This window comes from Aedes aegypti, chromosome 3 (assembly GCF_002204515.2).
Source record: "Aedes aegypti strain LVP_AGWG chromosome 3, AaegL5.0 Primary Assembly, whole genome shotgun sequence".
Classification (NCBI taxonomy): Eukaryota; Metazoa; Arthropoda; class Insecta; order Diptera; family Culicidae; genus Aedes; species Aedes aegypti.
In genome coordinates, this window is record NC_035109.1 from 8,359,208 (window position 1) to 8,378,253 (window position 19,046).

The 19,046-nt window shown below is 34.2% G+C and overlaps 1 protein-coding gene across 3 annotated transcripts in view; it reads left to right on the forward strand.

The window, feature by feature from the left end:
* The window catches only part of LOC5571895 (1-phosphatidylinositol 4,5-bisphosphate phosphodiesterase), a 365,353-nt gene that overhangs the window by 219,686 nt on the left and 126,621 nt on the right, over window positions 1-19,046 (forward strand). For all 3 annotated transcript variants that reach the window (XR_002501399.1, XM_001653754.2, XM_021850418.1), the window contains exon 3: window positions 16,383-16,442. Coding sequence is in view for 2 of the 3 variants with exons in the window: in XM_001653754.2 (XP_001653804.1) it covers window positions 16,383-16,442 (60 nt within the window). In the remaining variant the exon portion in view is untranslated. The remainder of the gene's footprint in view (window positions 1-16,382; window positions 16,443-19,046) is intronic.

Consider the following 19,046-nt stretch of genomic DNA (forward strand, 5'->3'; position numbering starts at 1 on the left):
GTAAAAATTTCTGGATGTAGTTTTTAGTTAATTTCTGAATAATTGTTTAATTAAATTCCCACTCATGTTTTATGGCATTTTTTATAGAAATATTCAGAGCAGATTAAAAAGATTTTCCAAAAGATTTTTTTTTTTTTCAGAATTGTTGGAGAAGTTCCAGTCATGTTCTTTGACGGTTTTTGGATCCTACATGACTCTACATTTTGGCATGTTCTTTGACTTGGTTACGCTGTGCAATTAATTAATTGGGACAAAAACTAAAATCACTTCCTTAGGGGGTCCAAAATACGACCGTTACCCTATCTCTTGAAAATTTTTGCGATTATACGGGTCACTTTTATGAAAAAAAATTAAAAGTACACAAATACACAGACGTGTTGCTGTTCATTAATCTAGATATAAATGAGGAGAATATACCAACCTCACCAATTGTAAAGGCGAGCAGTTTGGTTTATTTTAGTTTTTTTTAGTGAAACAAGTTTAAAATTGATTCAAATATAAAGTATATTCATTAGAGTTGTTCAAAAAATTATATTCATAAACATAAATGATTACAAAAGTTGACAATGAATGATGAGCGGTTCCACAGAAAATGACGACTTTTTTCCCAAATTTCATTTTTATATTTTTTGATTTGGATGAAATTTGCACATGCTTGCTTTATGCCCAAAAATGCCTTTTTGCATCATCGGTTCGCCATTTTGACTCTAGCCTTACTTTTGAATTGTAACATAGAAACGGTTTGTTCGATCAGTTTGGTGTCTTCCGCAAAGTTTTAGGTTATTCTTGGGACTATCTGGAAAAAAATATACACTGTAAAAAAATGCTGTATGTTTTTATATTTCGAAAATTAAGCTTGAAATCAATTTTCTCAAAAATCGTATTTATTTATTTTTTTTTTTTTTGTTAAAGTAGACAAAAATGAAATCTTTTGCACAGTGGGTCAAGATGGAGAAATCATGAACAAAAAAGTTATGATTTTTTAAAAAAGGTGAAGTTTTGGTAATGGTCATAATAAACGTTTTAAATGTTTTTCAACTCGATTTTATGAAAGTACGCAACATTTAAAACAAAAAAGGTATACTAGAAAATCAGGCTAACTTTTACCGTTTTAAAGATACAGCGATTTTAATACAAAATTATGATATAATTTCCAATTTTCGGTCATTTTCGAATGTTTTTCGAGGCTCATAAGCCTAGAAATCTGTTCATTGTCCTAAAGAGCAGATACTTTTTGACTAGAATGTTTGAAAAAATATTGATTTGGTAATTTTTCATGCTATGAGGCGAAATAAGAAATGTGCCCTGTAAAAATGATTTATTTATATTTTTAACGAAACACAACTTCAACATTCAACATTGTGATATTTTGAAATGAAATTACCAAGAAAATATGGAACAAAATGTTAAAAGTTAAAAATATCGAATATTAAGCAATCAATACGTGAAATGCATTTATATCGATATAAGATAATGAAATATTTCCATTCAAAAACAAAAGCTTTATGAGTAGAGGAGTAGCGTGCCCAGTTGTCTCACACAAATATACCTGATGTTTTCTTAAAGTACAGCACGTTGGTATATTTTTGTGGTCGGACAGAAACGTACCAGTTAGCACCACCCTAGTAACACACCAGTTAAGCACCAGGCATCGACGATCCCAGAACCGACAGCCAGTCAAAACATCGTTTGGAATTTATCAAAACATAAACATAAATTAATATCCAATAAAAGAGCATGTGGCTCGATAGCGACAGCTTGTTCAGTTCGTTCAGTTCAAATAGCTAGTTCAGTCTTAAGTTAGTCATCCGAAATCATTTTTTAAAAATTAAGTTTTAGTTCTTAATTTATTAACTGGCGCCCGAATAGGGACCAGCGCGAGTGTAGGTTAATTGTGTCGTGAGTGTTAAAATATCGCGAGCATTATCCGAAAATTTCAACTTTACCGCAGCACAAGTGGCGACCGCTACTACAGCAGCAGACGTGAAGAAAGCGCCCCTAGTCACCACCATATAGGAAAAACGGGATCAGCGCATCTTCGCTGGGACAGTTGAGGCTCGTGTCTGGTCTTAAAACAACAGGAGTTCCGACGTTAGAGGACGGATACCCGAACTAAAGAGTTTCGACGTAACAGGACGGAACCGACGGACAACTGAAGTACTCGCCGTTACAGGAATAGAGTATTCAGAGTATGATAAGAATACTATTGTAAGTATAATTAACAAATTATTATTTTTTCAGAGTAGAAAGAAAAATTAAGTGCATAAGTGTATTAAGTGTTTGCAAGTGTAGTTTATAATTGTGTAACTAAATAAAAAAGTTCTCAAATAATTCCAATCAATTAAATAAAAAAATCTGGATCAAATAATAGAACAATTCGGCTCATTAAATCTAAATATGCCTAACGATATTCAGAATATACTCGATCGCTTAGAATTTTTGGAAAAACAAAATGTGGTGCCAACGGAATTGGATTATAATGATCCAATTCTTTATTATTTAAACCCGGATGGTTCACCAGCTGATCCATCTTCAATAGAAAAGATTCCGGATTTAATAAACACCATACCTAATTTTGAAGGTTCATCAAACGAGTTAAGCAGCTGGATTCGAGATGTGGATGCTCTTGTCAAAGCTTATCAAGTTAATCCCTCAAGTTCTGTGCAGCAAAAAAATAAATTCTATGCAATCTGCACAACTATACGTAGAAAAATTAGGGGAGAAGCAAATACGGCTCTCGTAAATTCAGATGTGAATATAAATTGGAATCTCATAAAAAAAACATTGTTAACATATTATGGTGAGAAACGAGATCTCACGACTTTGGACTACCAACTGATGAATATCACGCAATCAGGAAGACAATTGAAAATTTATTACGACGAAATAAATAAATTACTTTCTCTAATTGCAGGACAAATTAAAACTAATCAAAATTACCAGCATCCAGAAGCTTCAAAAGCTATGATAAGTATGTATAACAAAAAGGCAATTGATGCGTTCATTAGGGGTTTAGATGGTGATATTGGTAAGTTTCTCAAAAATTATGAACCTGAATCTTTAGCTAATGCATATGCGTATTGCATAACTTATCAAAACATCGAGTTTCGAAAAATAATGACAAAAACAAGAAACCATGAAATGCCTTCAACGTCAAAAGGTTTTTCATCTACAAAATTGCCACCTTTAATTCCACCTAAAGTACCATTTAGGATACCGAATAGCAATAATATGCAAAATAATCCATTTCAACACAGACAAATGCCAAATTATCAGTTTCAAAATAGGCAACCTATGATACCACACATGCCAAAACCTACACCACACTTCCAATTCACAAGACCACAATTTCCTCCACATATGAATTTCCCACCTAGAACACAATCAGTTCCTCAATTCACAACTCAGCTAAAACAACAACCAATAAATCAACCCAATACTTTCCAACCAAAGCCAGTTCCAATGGAAGTGGACCCCTCAATTAGAAGTAATATGGTAAATTATGCTAACCGACCTCGTAATTTCCATATTGAATCTGATGATTCTGAAAGTTATTTTCAAGAACTACCATATTTAGTAAATAATGAAGATCCAGAAATGACTTCTTTTGAAAAATATTGTAAAAATTTTGAATATCAACAACCAATTGATGATCAATCCAATGAAGAGATTGTAGAAGATTGTGAATTGAATTTTTTAGAATAAAATCATCATTACCATATTTTCTACATTATGGTAATGGAAAACTGGAAAACCCATTGCAAATTTTAGTTGACACTGGATCGAATAAAAATTTTATTCATCCTAAATATACTAAAATATCCCATGCGGTTGAAAATCCTTTTTATGTTTCATCAATAGGAGGAGACATAAAAATTGAGAAATTTTCTCAAGGTAAAATTTTTGCACCATACTCAAATGTTAACGTGAAACTTTTTCATATGCCTAAACTAAAATCATTCGATGCAATAATAGGTCATGACACGCTTAAGGAAATAAAAGCTGTTATTGATACATCAAACGAAAAATTAATAATTGATTCAAAATTTGAAATTCCTCTATTACAACGTAAGCTACAAATAATCAATCAAATAAATATTCGGGATGACCATCTTCAAAAATTTGAGAAAGAAAAAATTCATGAATTATTACAACAATATAAAGACCTTTTTTTACCTCCGGATGAGAAATTGACATTTACAACCAAGATAAAAGCCGATATTAGAACCGTTGATGAAAACCCTGTGTATTCAAAATCTTATCCATATCCTCAAGCTTTTAAAAGCGAAGTTTGTAACCAAATTGAAAAAATGTTACATGATGGAATAATAAGACCATCCAGGTCTCCATATAATTCTCCCGTATGGATAGTTCCCAAAAAGTTAGATGCCTCTGGCAAGAAAAAGTTTAGACTTGTTATTGATTATCGCAAATTAAATCAAAAAACGATAAGTGATAGATACCCGATTCCCGATACGTCTACTATTTTGGCTAATTTAGGTAAAATGAAATACTTCACAACCCTTGACTTAGCATCTGGTTTTCACCAGATCCCTCTGAATGATAACGATATTGAAAAAACAGCTTTTTCCGTCAATAATGGAAAGTATGAATTCGTTCGGCTACCTTTTGGATTGAAAAATGCCCCTGCCATTTTTCAGCGTGTAATGGATGATGTTTTACACAAATATATTGGAAAAATATGTTATGTCTATATTGATGACATAATTATATTTGGAGAAACTTTAGAAGAACAACTGAAAAATTTAAAAATAATTCTTGAAACACTTCGTAAAGCAAATTTTAAAATACAATCAGACAAATCTGAATGGTTGAAAACAGAAGTTGAATTCCTTGGATTTATTGTATCCAAAAATGGGTTGAAACCAAATCCTAAAAAAATTGAGAGTATTCAAAATTATCCAGAACCACGAAACTTAAAAGAATTAAGAGCATTTCTTGGATTATCCGGATATTACAGGAGATTTGTAAAAAATTATGCTAAAATTGCTAAGCCACTCACTAGATATCTAAAAGGAGAAAATGGACATAGACAAATTTCAAAAAATGAATCTAAAAATTTTAATATAACATTAGATAGTGAAGGAAAGAAAGCTTTTAAATTACTGAAAGAAATCTTGTCATCAGAAGATGTTTTAGCATTTCCTGATTTTAATAAACCTTTTTTACTTACAACTGATGCATCAAATAAAGCAATAGGTGCTGTGTTGTCTCAAAACTTTCATGATGGAGAAAGACCAATTACTTTCATTTCTAAAACTTTATCAAGCACAGAAGAAAATTATGCAACTAATGAAAAAGAGATGCTTGCAATAGTTTGGGCATTGCATACTCTTAGAAATTTTATTTATGGTCATAAAGTTGTAATTTATACAGACCACCAACCTTTAACTTTCACAATATCTCCAAAGAATAATAATGCAAAGCTTAAGAGATGGAAGGCTTTTATTGAAGAGCACGACCATGAGATTTTATATAAACCAGGCAAAGCTAATGTAGTAGCTGATGCCTTATCACGTATTCAAATAAATTCTCTAACTGCGACCCAACACTCAGCAGATGATGACGACAGCTCTTTTATTCCATCTACAGAAGCTCCAATAAATGTTTTCAAAAATCAATTATTTTTCAAAATTGGAACCAAATCAAGATACGGTTTAGTTGTACCATTCGATAATTACAAAAGACATATTTTCATTGAACCTAGATTCTCAAGAGATTTTTTGAAACAACAACTTAAGAAATATTTAAATCCAAATGTTATAAATGGTATTTATACAGATGAACCTATTATGGGTGAAATTCAAGAAATTTTTAAAGAAACGTTCAATCCTAGATTGATGAAAGTCAGATATTCTCAAATCAAAGTTCAAGATTTAAATAACCAGGAAAACCAATTAGAAGAAATAAAAAAGATTCATCAATTCGCTCATAGAAATGCAAAAGAGAATGCAGAACAACTTTTGAAACATTATTACTTTCCTAAAATGACAAAAATGGTTGAACAATTTGTAAACACGTGTGATATATGTAAAACAGAAAAATATCAAAGAAATCCACAGAAATTTATACCATTCAAAACACCAATTCCAACTTATCCATCTCAAATAATTCACATAGATATTTTCACATATGATCAAGATAATTTGTTTTTGACTTCAACAGATAAATTTTCAAAATATTTGAAATATAAAGCAATTGAAAGTAAATCACTTCTTGATATAGAAGATGCCTTATTAGATTTGATACACGAATGGAACATACCAAAAACAATTATTATGGACAATGAAAGTTCTTTCAACTCAAATATTATTGAACAGCGGTTAAGAGATTTGAATATTGAAATTTATAAAACTCCTATAAACAGATCAGAGACGAATGGACAAATTGAACGTTGTCATTCGACTTTAAGGGAAATAGCAAGATGTCTTAAAAAAGAGACACCTCAAATAGATATACCACAATTGATTCGTTCATCAGTTTACAAATATAATAACACTATACACAGTTTTGTAAAAAACACGCCACACAATATTTATATCGGTGAAACGAACCAAAATTTGGATGAACAGGAAATAGCCAGAAGAAAAACTAAAAGTCACGAGAAAATTTTGAATTTATATAACGAAAAAAATGAGAAAATATTAGATAAACAATATCCAAATTTTCAACCAGGATCTTATGTATTTGAAAAAGCGAAAGAAATTTCTAAAAGAAAAAGTAGGTATAAAAAGATTCAAGTTAAAGAAGATTTCGACACATATATTATTGATTCAAATAACCGTAAAATTCATAAAATGAATATCAGAAAAAAATAACACATTAATTTTTATTCTTTTATTTTTAGAACAATTCTTGTTTACACGATGTACAGCCATGTGGAATCAACTATCAGAATACACGACTTGAATAAAAATCCTTTAGCCATCATACCCATAGGAAAAGCCAAACTTCAATTAGGACATGTAAGAATAATCCAACCAGTTAATTTCACATACTTTGAAGACATAATTGAAAATTTTGATGAGATGTTAAGAACTAATAAACTAAGTGGAAAATTGTATCAAGTATTGAAGAAAAAACATGCACATTTGTATAACACTTATTATAAACTAAAACCTAATGTTCATCGAAGAAAACGTTGGGATAGTCTAGGCACTGCATGGAAATGGATAGCAGGAAATCCAGATGCTGAAGATCTAAGGATTATCAACCAAACGATGAATAATTTGATCGAATATAACAATCAACAAGTTTTTGTCAACAATGCTATGGATACAAGGATTCAACAAATCAGCAAAATTACAAACGACCTTCTTGAACTGGATTTCAAAACAAAATTACAACATGAAGTGGAAATGAATATACTTATTGCGATACTCAATATAGATGCTGTACAAAATCAACTAGAAGTTTTGGAAGATGCGATATTACTAGCGAAACATGGTATTCCAAGCAGCAGAATTTTGTCAATGACAGAATATGCCAAAATAAAACCATTTTTAGAGCAGCAAAATGTTCATGTTACAACATTTGAAAAACTCTTATCGAAATCATCAGCCCAAGTTACAATGAATAATACACATGTAATTTATATGCTAAAAATACCTCAATTATCATCAGAAACATATGAATATGAATTCATAGACTCTTTGGTACAAAATCAAAAAAGGGTACATCTTTATTCAAATTACATTCTCTACAATTCAACAAAAATATATGAAATCAGCAATGAATGTACACAAGATGAAACTCTCTATATTTGTGATACCAAAATCCTAAAAACTCCAAGTCAATGCATCCGCAATCTCATCAGAATACAACACGCCAACTGTACATATGAAAAAGTGTATACAACTGGAAACATCAAACACATAGATGAAGCAACTCTTTTACTCAATGATGTAAATGTTAGTTTACACTCAAATTGTACTAACAATACTCAGAGGTTAAAAGGATCTTATATAATTCAATTCGAACATTGTGAATTATATTTGGACAATAATATATACCGCAACTCTATCATCAACCTCAACAGCAAAACCTTTAGACCAACAACAGGATTATTGGTAGAAGAAGATTCAATAATCGATATTCCATCACCGGAATTTTTGGCAAATTTAACGCTAAACCATAGAGGTATTTTGGAACATGTGTATCTACAAAATGAGTCACTAAAATGGAAACAGCATATTTTTGAAATAATGGGTAGTTCTGGAATACTTATTATAATCATAATGCTAGTAATTGGAATAATTATCAAGTATTGGAAACCAAAACAAACAAATATCAATATCAAAATAAGTGAACAACCAACTGCTACAGCTCCCATATCAGAAGAAATTCGTAAACCTGAAAATGAATCATCAAGTTATACAGACATTTCTACAGAACGTTTCTTGGAAATTCAGAAATTTTTAAACATGCCGACACAAGAACGCTCAATAAGACTTTGAGGACAAAGTCTTTTGAAGGCGGAGGAGTTAGCACCACCCTAGTAACACACCAGTTAAGCACCAGGCATCGACGATCCCAGAACCGACAGCCAGTCAAAACATCGTTTGGAATTTATCAAAACATAAACATAAATTAATATCCAATAAAAGAGCATGTGGCTCGATAGCGACAGCTTGTTCAGTTCGTTCAGTTCAAATAGCTAGTTCAGTCTTAAGTTAGTCATCCGAAATCATTTTTTAAAAATTAAGTTTTAGTTCTTAATTTATTAACTTACCTAATAGTTGATTCAAGTACCCATGTTGATATAAAAGAGAGCTGATGCAGCAAAGGCACAAGCAAGTGATAATCAAGTGAAAAGTAAAAGATAGCTTAGAACCATCAACAAAGGTTGTGTAAATGTGTTTTCGAAAAGTGTTCAAAAAGTTACCGAAATCTCACGGAAACTAATATTGCCAAATTAGTTGAACTAGGATTTGCAGATGAAAATCAGCTTAATAAACAATTTAAAATTTGCGATTCGTGTCGTTTACACGGTGTGTTTCGTAGAACAAGTTTATTACAAAAAAATAGGTAAGTCTGAAACTTCTCCACAATAAAGTCTAGGTTTCTCGCGTTCATTTGCTGCTAAAACCAAAATAATCGGTCGGGGGGTCCAGAGTATTTTTTTTTTGTTTGATTTCGAGAGACTTGCACATATGTTTGAATTTGCCTATCTATGTGTTTATGTACATTAGGGCGGTTCAAAATTAAAAAATGTTTGAGAATTCAATCTCACATATGTTCCTTACTATCCTTACTATAAAAATAGTGTTCTGTGAAATTCGCAGCTTTCTAGGTGGTGATTTAAGGTGGCCCGAAGACAATGCAGTTTTATATGGAAATTACTATGAAGAAATTTTGAGGTATGTTCCAAACACGCTTGTACTGTTGTGTAAGTACAAACTTATTATCCCATTGTAAAAGCTCATTCTTCAAACCATAATAAAGAAATTTGCAGAAGAGAGAAATTCAATTCGACAGATAGCAGAAGAGATATTCATGAGTTTGTTTGCTATTATTTTGCTTAACCCCTCTACCGGCAGCTTCATTTTTTCAGCACAAAAATATATTTGAATCGCGATAACTTTTTTGTTTCTCTATATTTTCCACCATTTTTTCACAACTTCTCAAAAAACTCTTCTACTTTTGGAATCTATGTCGGTATTGACCATTGGTCAACTGGTTTTAAAAATATTTTGGTGTTCCTTGGGGGACCGACACTTCCCATATAAAAATGCAATATGATGTTTTAATAAGTTTTCAAGATCTCGTTACGGCTAGAGTGATACCAAAAACATAAAAGCTCATTGCTCAAAAACAGTTACACCAATTTGTTTAATTTCTTCACAATAGACTTTCATCAAAGTTTAGTTTTTGAAAAGCGAATAACCGAATATGAGAAAAAATCTGTAGCCAGTGATAATTACGAGAGTTATGGCTATGCGTCGGTCCCCCAAGGAATTTTGAAATATCTCCGAATATAGATGACCAATGCTCAAAACCGATACAGATTCTGAAAATTAGAGAGTTTTTTGAGAAGTTGTGAAATTTTTTTTCACAAATATTGAGAAACAAAAAAGTTATCGCGATTTGAATATTTTGAAAAAATGAAGCTACCGGTAGAGGGGTTAATATGGGGTTATAGTACTGCAAACAAGTACCTTGGCTTATAACAAGGTTTATCACATGCGAAGCCCTCTACTAGTTAATTCGAATAACTGAAATTGTGTTGTTTGAAAGGCGGATAAGTCACTTTTGTATCTAGGGGTCATGCACAAATTACGTCACGCTCCAAAGGGGGGGTTAAGGTGAAGATGAATCGAAGCCAAAGCTCAAATTTTCAAGAGCACGGATCTGGAGAACCAAACATCCGTTTACGCTGAAAACTTAATCGATTGGTCACTAGCTGGTGGTGACCAATCGATTAAGTTTTCAGCTCAAACGGGTGTTTGGTTCTCCACATCCGTGCTCTTGAAAATTTGAACTTTGGCTTTGATTCATCTTCACCTTAAGCCATGCGTGACAAGCCATACAAAATTATCGGAGGACTCATACAGAAAGTGTGACAAAGGGGGGGAGGGGGTCGAAAAAATTGAAATTTAGCGTGACATAATTTGTGTACCATCCCCTACGAGTAAAAAGAGAAATCTCGCATAATTTATGATCTCGTCCTAAATGCAATAGCTTGTTATTACTGAGCAAACGAATGGATTAACACTTTATTTCACAATGCTACGACGAAGAGAAGATCCTCCTCTGTCTCCCAGCGGTAACAGTTTTTATTTTGGACCGTTTATCTGCCTAATAACAACGAGCTACACACTCGGTTATCAATGGTTTTAAGGGTGAATATACATAGAAGCCAAACGAATTTTCAAAAGCACAAGTCTATAGAAGCAGACAACCGGTAACTCACTGGTCACTCGCTGGTGGCGACTAATCAATAAAATGTTCAACGCAAAAGGTTGTCAGGTTCTCAAGATACAAATCTACAAACAAGCTCTTGAAAATTTGAGGTTTGATATCGATGCATCTTCACCTATTAAAAATATTTCCTAATAACTTCTTACATCATTATGACCAATTTAAGTACGATTTTCAAGGTTTTTCGTGGAAAATAATTAAAATGACGTTTGAGACAGTTTTGCAATTATGCGTATATCATATGTCATATATGCTTATTACAGCTCTTTTGAGCAAGAACAACTTTATCTTCCAAGCCAAGGTGTTCAAATGGTTTGATCTTGCAGTTTGTCCCGTATCTATGTTCAACGCAATGTGTGTCGGTACAAAAACACATATCCATGAATACTTCACACAAAATAAAAAAAAAATGTTCTGGACCCCCCGACCGATTTTTTTGATTTTGGTCGCAAATGAAAGAGCAAAGTCTAATTGTTTTTAGTTCGAAATTTCAGACTTACCTATTTTTTTGTAATAAAGTTACTCCACAAAGACACCGTGTTTACAATTGGCCAAAAGAACAGCATTATCAAGCAGTGAAGACTTATCAAGTAGTAAAGAGGAAGATGTTTGCATGGAAGAGGAAACAATAGAAGCATCAGCAACTTCAATACAGTCAACGGATTCCAATATGAATATTCCTAGTCAGGAGTCATTGGAAGCAACGTTAGCAACTTCAATAGAATCAACGAACTCCAACTTGAATGTTTCTAGTAAGGAGACATTAGAAGCAACGTCAGCAACATCGATTGAGACAACGGATTCCAACGTCCCTGAATACATTCATTAGGGGGAACAATAAAACGCATGGCTACAAGGGCTAGTCTAGCTAAAGAACGTGAACATCCCATCAAAAATGCCAAGGAATTATTTGTTTGGGCTCAAAAGCAAAAGGAGGAGCAACTAACACAAATTTTCTTTTCTCATGCAACTACAACAGAGTATGAACATATCAAGGAGCAGCTTAATGAACAATATTCGAAAGCAATAACTATTCAGGGAACACAAAAATACCATTCATTTATTCCAGTTTCCGTAGATAAAATAGAAGTTAGGCAATTTTCATACTGTAATGATAGTAAAAAAAATGTAAACATTATGAAAAAGTAAGAAATCTGTATCAAAATAGGACGCTCCATCATTGTATAAGAACATGAAATAAAATGCTTTCAGAAAAAAATATTCTTTATTTTATCAACTCGAAAAACATCCGCATCCGAGAACAAACAAAAGTTGTGAATTTTCAGTAAATTTAATTTTAAAATCGCTGTATCTCGGAAACGGTAACAATTAGCGAAATTTTCTCATATACCTTTTTTGTTGCAAATTTTGCGTACTTTCATAAAATCGGGTCGAAAAGCATTCAAAAAGTTTATTTAGACCATATTAAAAAATCAACCTTTTTTAAAAAATTATAACTTTTTTGTCCATGATTTCTCCATCTTGACCCACTGTGCAAAAGACTCCATTTTTTGTCTACTTTAAAATATAACAAATTATAAAATAAAAAAAAAAGATTTTTGAGAAAATGGAATTTTATGGTTTATTTTCGAAAAAAAAAATTACAACATTTTTTTACAGTGTATATTTTTTCCAGATAGTTCCAACAATAACCTAAAACTTTGCGGAAGACACCAAACCGATCAGACAAATAGTTTGTGAGTTTTAATTTTTTGAAAATTGTTAAGGCTTTTTTTCTTAGGCCCTTCTCAAAAGTAACGCTAGGGGAAAAATGGCGAACCGATGATGCAAATAGGTATTTTTGGGTATTCTTCTTCTTTTTTCTGGCGTTACGTCCCCACTGGGAGAGAGCCTGCTTCTCAGCTTAGTGTTCTTATGAACACTTCCACAGTTATTAACTGAGAGCTTACTATGCCAATGACCATTTTTGCATGCGTATATCGTGTGGCAGGTACGATGATACTTTATGCCCTGGAAAGCCGAGAACATTTCCAACCCGAAAAGATCCTCGACCGGTGGGATTCGAACCCACGACCCTCAGCTTGGTCTTGCTGAATAACTGCGCGTTTACCGCTACGGCTATCTGGGCCCCTTTGGGTATAAAGAAAGCATATGCCAAATTTCAGCCAAATAAAAAAATACAAAAGTAAACCGACATTCGAATTCAAATGGAACCGCTCTGATCCGAAAGATGAAAAGCTTTCTTAGTCTTGTGGTATGAAAATGAGAGTTTAGAAACAAAGTGGTGACAATGTTTTGTTTTGGGAAAAACTACTTTGAAGTTTTTTCAGAAATTTTACGTTCTACACAAATTGTAAGGGAGTTAAAAATACAAGCTAATCTTCAGAATGATGTTATTTTTAGCTGTTGAGCATGAACATCACTTGAAAATATCATTAGAAAGCTTAAAAACAGTAGATTCACTTACACCCTTTTGCGATTGGGCCCCCAAAATATAGTCACTTTCAATTTCCAGATCAGAATTCCATAGAATTAAAATTTTTCCTAAGGCTAAGTAGCCCGTCTTTCGTTTTGGCAACAATGATGAATTTTCAGCTTGCATTGCAAAGTGATAAAACTAAGTCTTGATAGTTTTAATTGACTTCAAAATGTATCACTGTAGCGGAATTTGGGGCAAGTGTGCCACCTTAAGCAAATTGTTCTCTAACTTTGCCTAAAGCTTATAAAATCCACTAATTTAGCCTCATGATGTTAGTTTCACATCTTTTCATAACCACTGTGCCATTTAAAAAGAAAATAATTTCAAAAAGTATTAGTTTTGGAGCTTTTCAAATATCATCCAAAATAACCGATTTTTCGACAGTGTGGGGCAAGACGGCCACCGAATGAACATCGTATGTAATTCTACTTGAAATGAAATTTTCTTTATTTCCTATCAATATTACTTACAAAGCAGACGCTAATCGATAATTTAAAAAATAATTTTAGGTTTACCGTAATAAGGGGATGCTTTATAACAAGGTTCAAAACATGCGTAATTCCCTATTACTCAATTCATATAACTAAAATGGTTATTTTTGTCTGCATTTAATACAATATATGTTTTACCCTTACATTACGGCGAATATGTATAATATCAAACAAGATAAGCATTAAATAACGGTAAAATAGTGATATAGATATGTAAAACGGTACTTAATAAGCCGAAAAACATGTTATTATTGAATATTTTGAGAAAAAATCACTTTGGGGGGCAAACATGTCAGTTATTCCTCTACTATACTTCAGAAACTACTACTGGTGCCTCATTTTGGTTTATTATTATGATTTTATTGATGATGTTTACATTTTTATACATTTCACCCCAATAATTTTTGTTCACTAAATAGGTGGCATTCTTGCCCCAATAAGTATACATTTCAACCAAATTGGATTTCGTGTGTAAAACTAAATACTTTTTTCGTTCAAATGCAACAATAAGTTACACAATTGAATAGTTTCACGTTGTACAGTACGTTATAAAAATCAGTTAATAATTTACCCTTCACCATGGTATTTAGAAACAACGAAATCTTATAAAAATCCACTCAAATTTGGTTGCATTTGCACAAGTTGATGTAAATACGTGAAAAATAGAGCAATTTTCATCATATTTTGATCATTGTATTATGAATTATAGAGGAACATATTGTTGAGCTCAAAGAGAAAATATATATTGTAGTTTTTATAAAAAGCAGGGGTGGCACACTTGCCTCTATGGCACACTTGCCCCAAAGTCCGCTACGCGCTAACATGCATAAAGTATGCTGATACATTTTCAGCTGTGTGAGTGCAAAACCAACTGATTTTTTTTTGATTCGAAATCGTGAGATGAATTAGTAATAATCATCAACGACACGTACAAATTTCAATGACGGCCTACTTCGCCTTAACTTCATTGTGCACAAAATATTTGCTAAATATCTTATCCAAGGATTCAAACGTGGACGCGCCTTAAATTTGTACGCGTCGTTGATGATTGTTGATTGATTATCACAATTTCAAATTAATGAAAATCAGTCGGTTTTGCACTAACACATCTGAAAAAGTATCACCATACTTTCTGCATGTCAGCGCATATAGTGATACTTTTCCGGGAAAATATAAACTATGAGCACTGAGAGATCGCAGCAAGCCATGCGCGCGGGCGGCTGAGTTTTGAATTTTCTGTCACGTTTACCTCTGCTCCGCGTTTTCGGATAGTGAAAAATAGATTCGGCTGATGGTGCTATGCCACCTGAACATTTTTTGTGTGTGTTCCCGTTGGTCGCGATTCCGCCGATATTGGCAGGTGCAATGTTATCCGGGTTGTAGTGCTTTGTGCAACGCTAAATAGCTGCAATAGAATTGGGTGATTGTGCTGTAATCAAAGTGTATTTTTTGAGGGAAGATTTTGAAGATGGCTTGTGGCGCCACCCGGATAGTTTTTGTTTCGTTTGAGAAAAATGTGATTCTGACAAATTAAGAAGATTAATCATATATTTCCATGCCGTTAAGTTCTATTTACAACGAAACCATTCAGAGGATGTCGATTCAAATTCCCTATAGAATCGTTGATGTTTTTTGAGAAAATGGTTTTCTACTCGGCGTTTAGACATATGAATGTATTTGGTGAGTTTGTTCCGATTAGACTACATATATAAATGCAATCTAGGCTTTTTCTGTATCATGGGGTCAGGCCAATTTATTTTCTCGTTTCAGAGAGCGAGTAATGGCGCTCAAACCAAAGCTTTTTAGCTAGGTGGAAATACCTGTGTCCCATCCCTGGAAGACGAACGCGCATGGAGTGACATTAACTTTCTTAGCTGCGTCACTCCCAACAATGATGAAACCATTACATTCACACTTACACCCAATTACAAAAAGTATACTTAACTACACCTACACTAAATTTCAACCCAGTCGCATCACTCGCTTATAGTGAACCCTAAACCATCACCCTTCCCTTCATCCAAATCCTTGACATCTATGAGGGCGTCGGTGCGTCGCTGGCCTCTCTTCAAGTAGGTGTCATATCATCATTTTCCTTTCCTTTCCTCGTAACGGATGGGCGTGGCCGGCAATGGACATTGTCATGTCTTTTCATTCCTGACTTCCGATTGGATAGCTATTCCATCCAAAATAGTTCTCCATGAGCAATTGGAACAAGAGTGGTAAAGCAACTAACATGACAGTTTTCAGTATGAATTCTACGAAATACTCCGTTACCACGCAACGCAACGCAAAAAATATAAACTATGAGCACTGAGTTTTTTAACTGCGACAATGCGAGCTGCAATGTCAACATGGCTGCCAAAGTAATTGATGGGCTATTTAGCCTGACCTACAATTTGTTTCGTGGAAGATTTAAACAAAAGACTCGCTTCCAGTCCTATTAGACGGTGGTTCAAGTTGAATTACACACTAATAATCTCAATTTATGTTTTGCTTCTTCTTTACAGGAAGGTGACGTAATCGAACTGTGCCAAGTCAGTGACATCCGAGCTGGAGGAATGCCAAAGGTAAGTTGAATTCGGTTTCGGTTGTGTCCGTGGATGAACCAAGCTCGGCTCAAAAAAAAATAACTCAAGTGAATGTTTTTATATAATTTTAATAAACACCCTTTGTGTGGTGATTTTGGAAATACATGTAGGGATTATGAGAGGCTAGAAGCAACAATCATTACTCACTAACATTCCTTCCCCATCCGAACTGACTGTAAGCATTTGACTTACGCCGTTAGTGATCAATAATATGAGATCTGCAAAAATGTGCAACTCGAGAATAACCGGAAAGTCTCCACTATTATTCATTTGGATCGAAGTGCTATTCTTACCAGTTAAGAGCAATCTCGGAGTTGCAACATTTGACAAGTAGGTATAGTCAGTCTATGCAATGATACGGTTTCTACCAATTCAATTTTAATTTCTCGAACAATAAATTTTATGAACCAACTCATAAACAAAAAGAAGTCCCCTTAGAAGGCCAAAGCCTTCCAGGACTTTTTTGTCGTACCACTCTCAGTCCTTCCCAGAACACCAAGAAGGCACATTGCATTATTGTCGTAACCATCATCTACCACCCCGTGCTCGTGAGCGCTTTCGTGAGTTTAAAACCTACTTTCCAGTCGTCAGTCAGCCGCGCCCCGTCGATTGCTCCTTCTAGAGCCCGAGATGCACTATTATATTTGTTTCAACTTCTGCAGAGTTTCCCATTCAGGATTTACCTATGGCTATGGCTGTGAATATCTATTTATTGTTCACCGTCGAGTGAATCGCGTGCAGGCGCGGATTTGATGGAGGAATGCATTTGCCCCGGGGCCCCCGAGGAACTGAAATCTAAAAAAAAATTGAACTCTGATGTTTTAGTACTTTAACTGACTCAAAACTGACCAAAATGTCACTTACACCCCTTTGCGTGTGGGCCTCTCATTTTTCAGTAGGAATTCGGAAAACAAACATGAAAACAATTCATTCTATACTCACGTTGATGGATGATGTCATCATTCAACTTGCTTCTTAAAACATTTTTTGCTGTGTAGTGGTATCGAAGTACTAGATTCGGTTTTGATTTACTTATCAGGAGATTGTTTCTATCGCAAAGCTACAAATCCGTAATTGGTTGATGATGCAATAATCAATAATATGTCAAAATCTACAAGGTGTAAGATTTTATGTATTTTTGGGAAATGCTATCACAAATTTATTATCTACAGTTAGTTCTTCTAGTTCATTTTGTATTTGGGACCCCCGGCAACCAAAATCCGGCACTGATCGCGCGTGATCCTCTTATTCTCCCGACAACGTCGAAGAAGAAAAGGAACGCCAAAAGCAGCAGCAGCAGTGCCTTTTGTGTCTTGAAAATGGGGAGGATGGGACTTTGATTCACTGTGCGGTGCAAAGTCCCAGGAAGCTTTCGAACCCTATTCAAATCTCGCTGGCAAGCTCTCCTAGCATCGCATCATCGGGAGACCGCCATCCACTTGAAAGCCAAGCGAGAGCGAGGCAGTTTTGTGAGGGATAAATTTAGCAAGTCAACCCAACCGACTGAATACACCAACGACTTGAAATGAATGTGAAAGTATCGATGTCAAATGCAGATTCTTCCGTAGTTTTCAAACAATTGCTTTCCATTTCGCCTGTTTTCGCATCAGACGCCACTGTTGGTGATAACTCTTTGACATTGGAACAATGGAAGTGCATTGATGCGAATGGGTGAGCGGGTTGAAATTGAGGGAATATTGCATACCGATCAATTCAAAGCTTTAAAAGGGAGTACGAAAAGACGTAAAAACTGCATCCCACATTTTCATAGGAGCTACCAAATAATAACTATTGAAGTGCTTTCTCATAGAATACTAAGCTTAGAAGTTTTTTTTTTCAAATGTTAAATTGAAGATCGAATCGTAGTGAAAATTAATTATCTCAGTGTATAAGTGGAAAGTAGAGGAAGGAATTTATGTTGCATTTAAACTGGCCCACACTAGATCGGATATACCCCTTCATCTACGCCAGTTCATGCGGAAAGGTTTAGGGGTAAGGTAAATTTATGACAAAGAGGCTTGCTTTTGGTTGACAGACTGCCTATGTATCAGGCGTAAGGAAAAGCATGCCATAATGACAAAAGAATGGAAGCATAGAGAAACGGTTTCTTTGTCCGTCTCTGGCTCTAGGGATTGCTATGAACGGCTATTTCGTTTGTTTGTTAGGGCGTAGAACCGCTGTGTCCATTGAGTTGATATTTTGTGGTATACCCCAGTTTACTATTCGCATCTAAAAGGTTGATCACACTTTTTGGTTGCCACCATCCTTTGTTCTTTCCAAGATTTAATTCCATTTTTATGATACAGAACGGCTCACAGCCTGGAGACTGTAACTGTAAGTTTGCACCTTGATTTGTCAACTCGTCTGTTCTTTCATTGCGATCAATGCCACAATGTCACGGAACGCAGCATAAATTTACGTAGTTTTCTTGGCACACCTCTCGCAGTAAAGGAATGCATTCCCAGACAAGTTTTGAAGAGTATTTATAACTACTCAATGCAGTAGCGCAACCAGGATTCGGCTCTAGGAGTGGTTTTGGCAGACAAAGCGGAAGTTAAAGTGGAACATTTAAATATGTTTCGA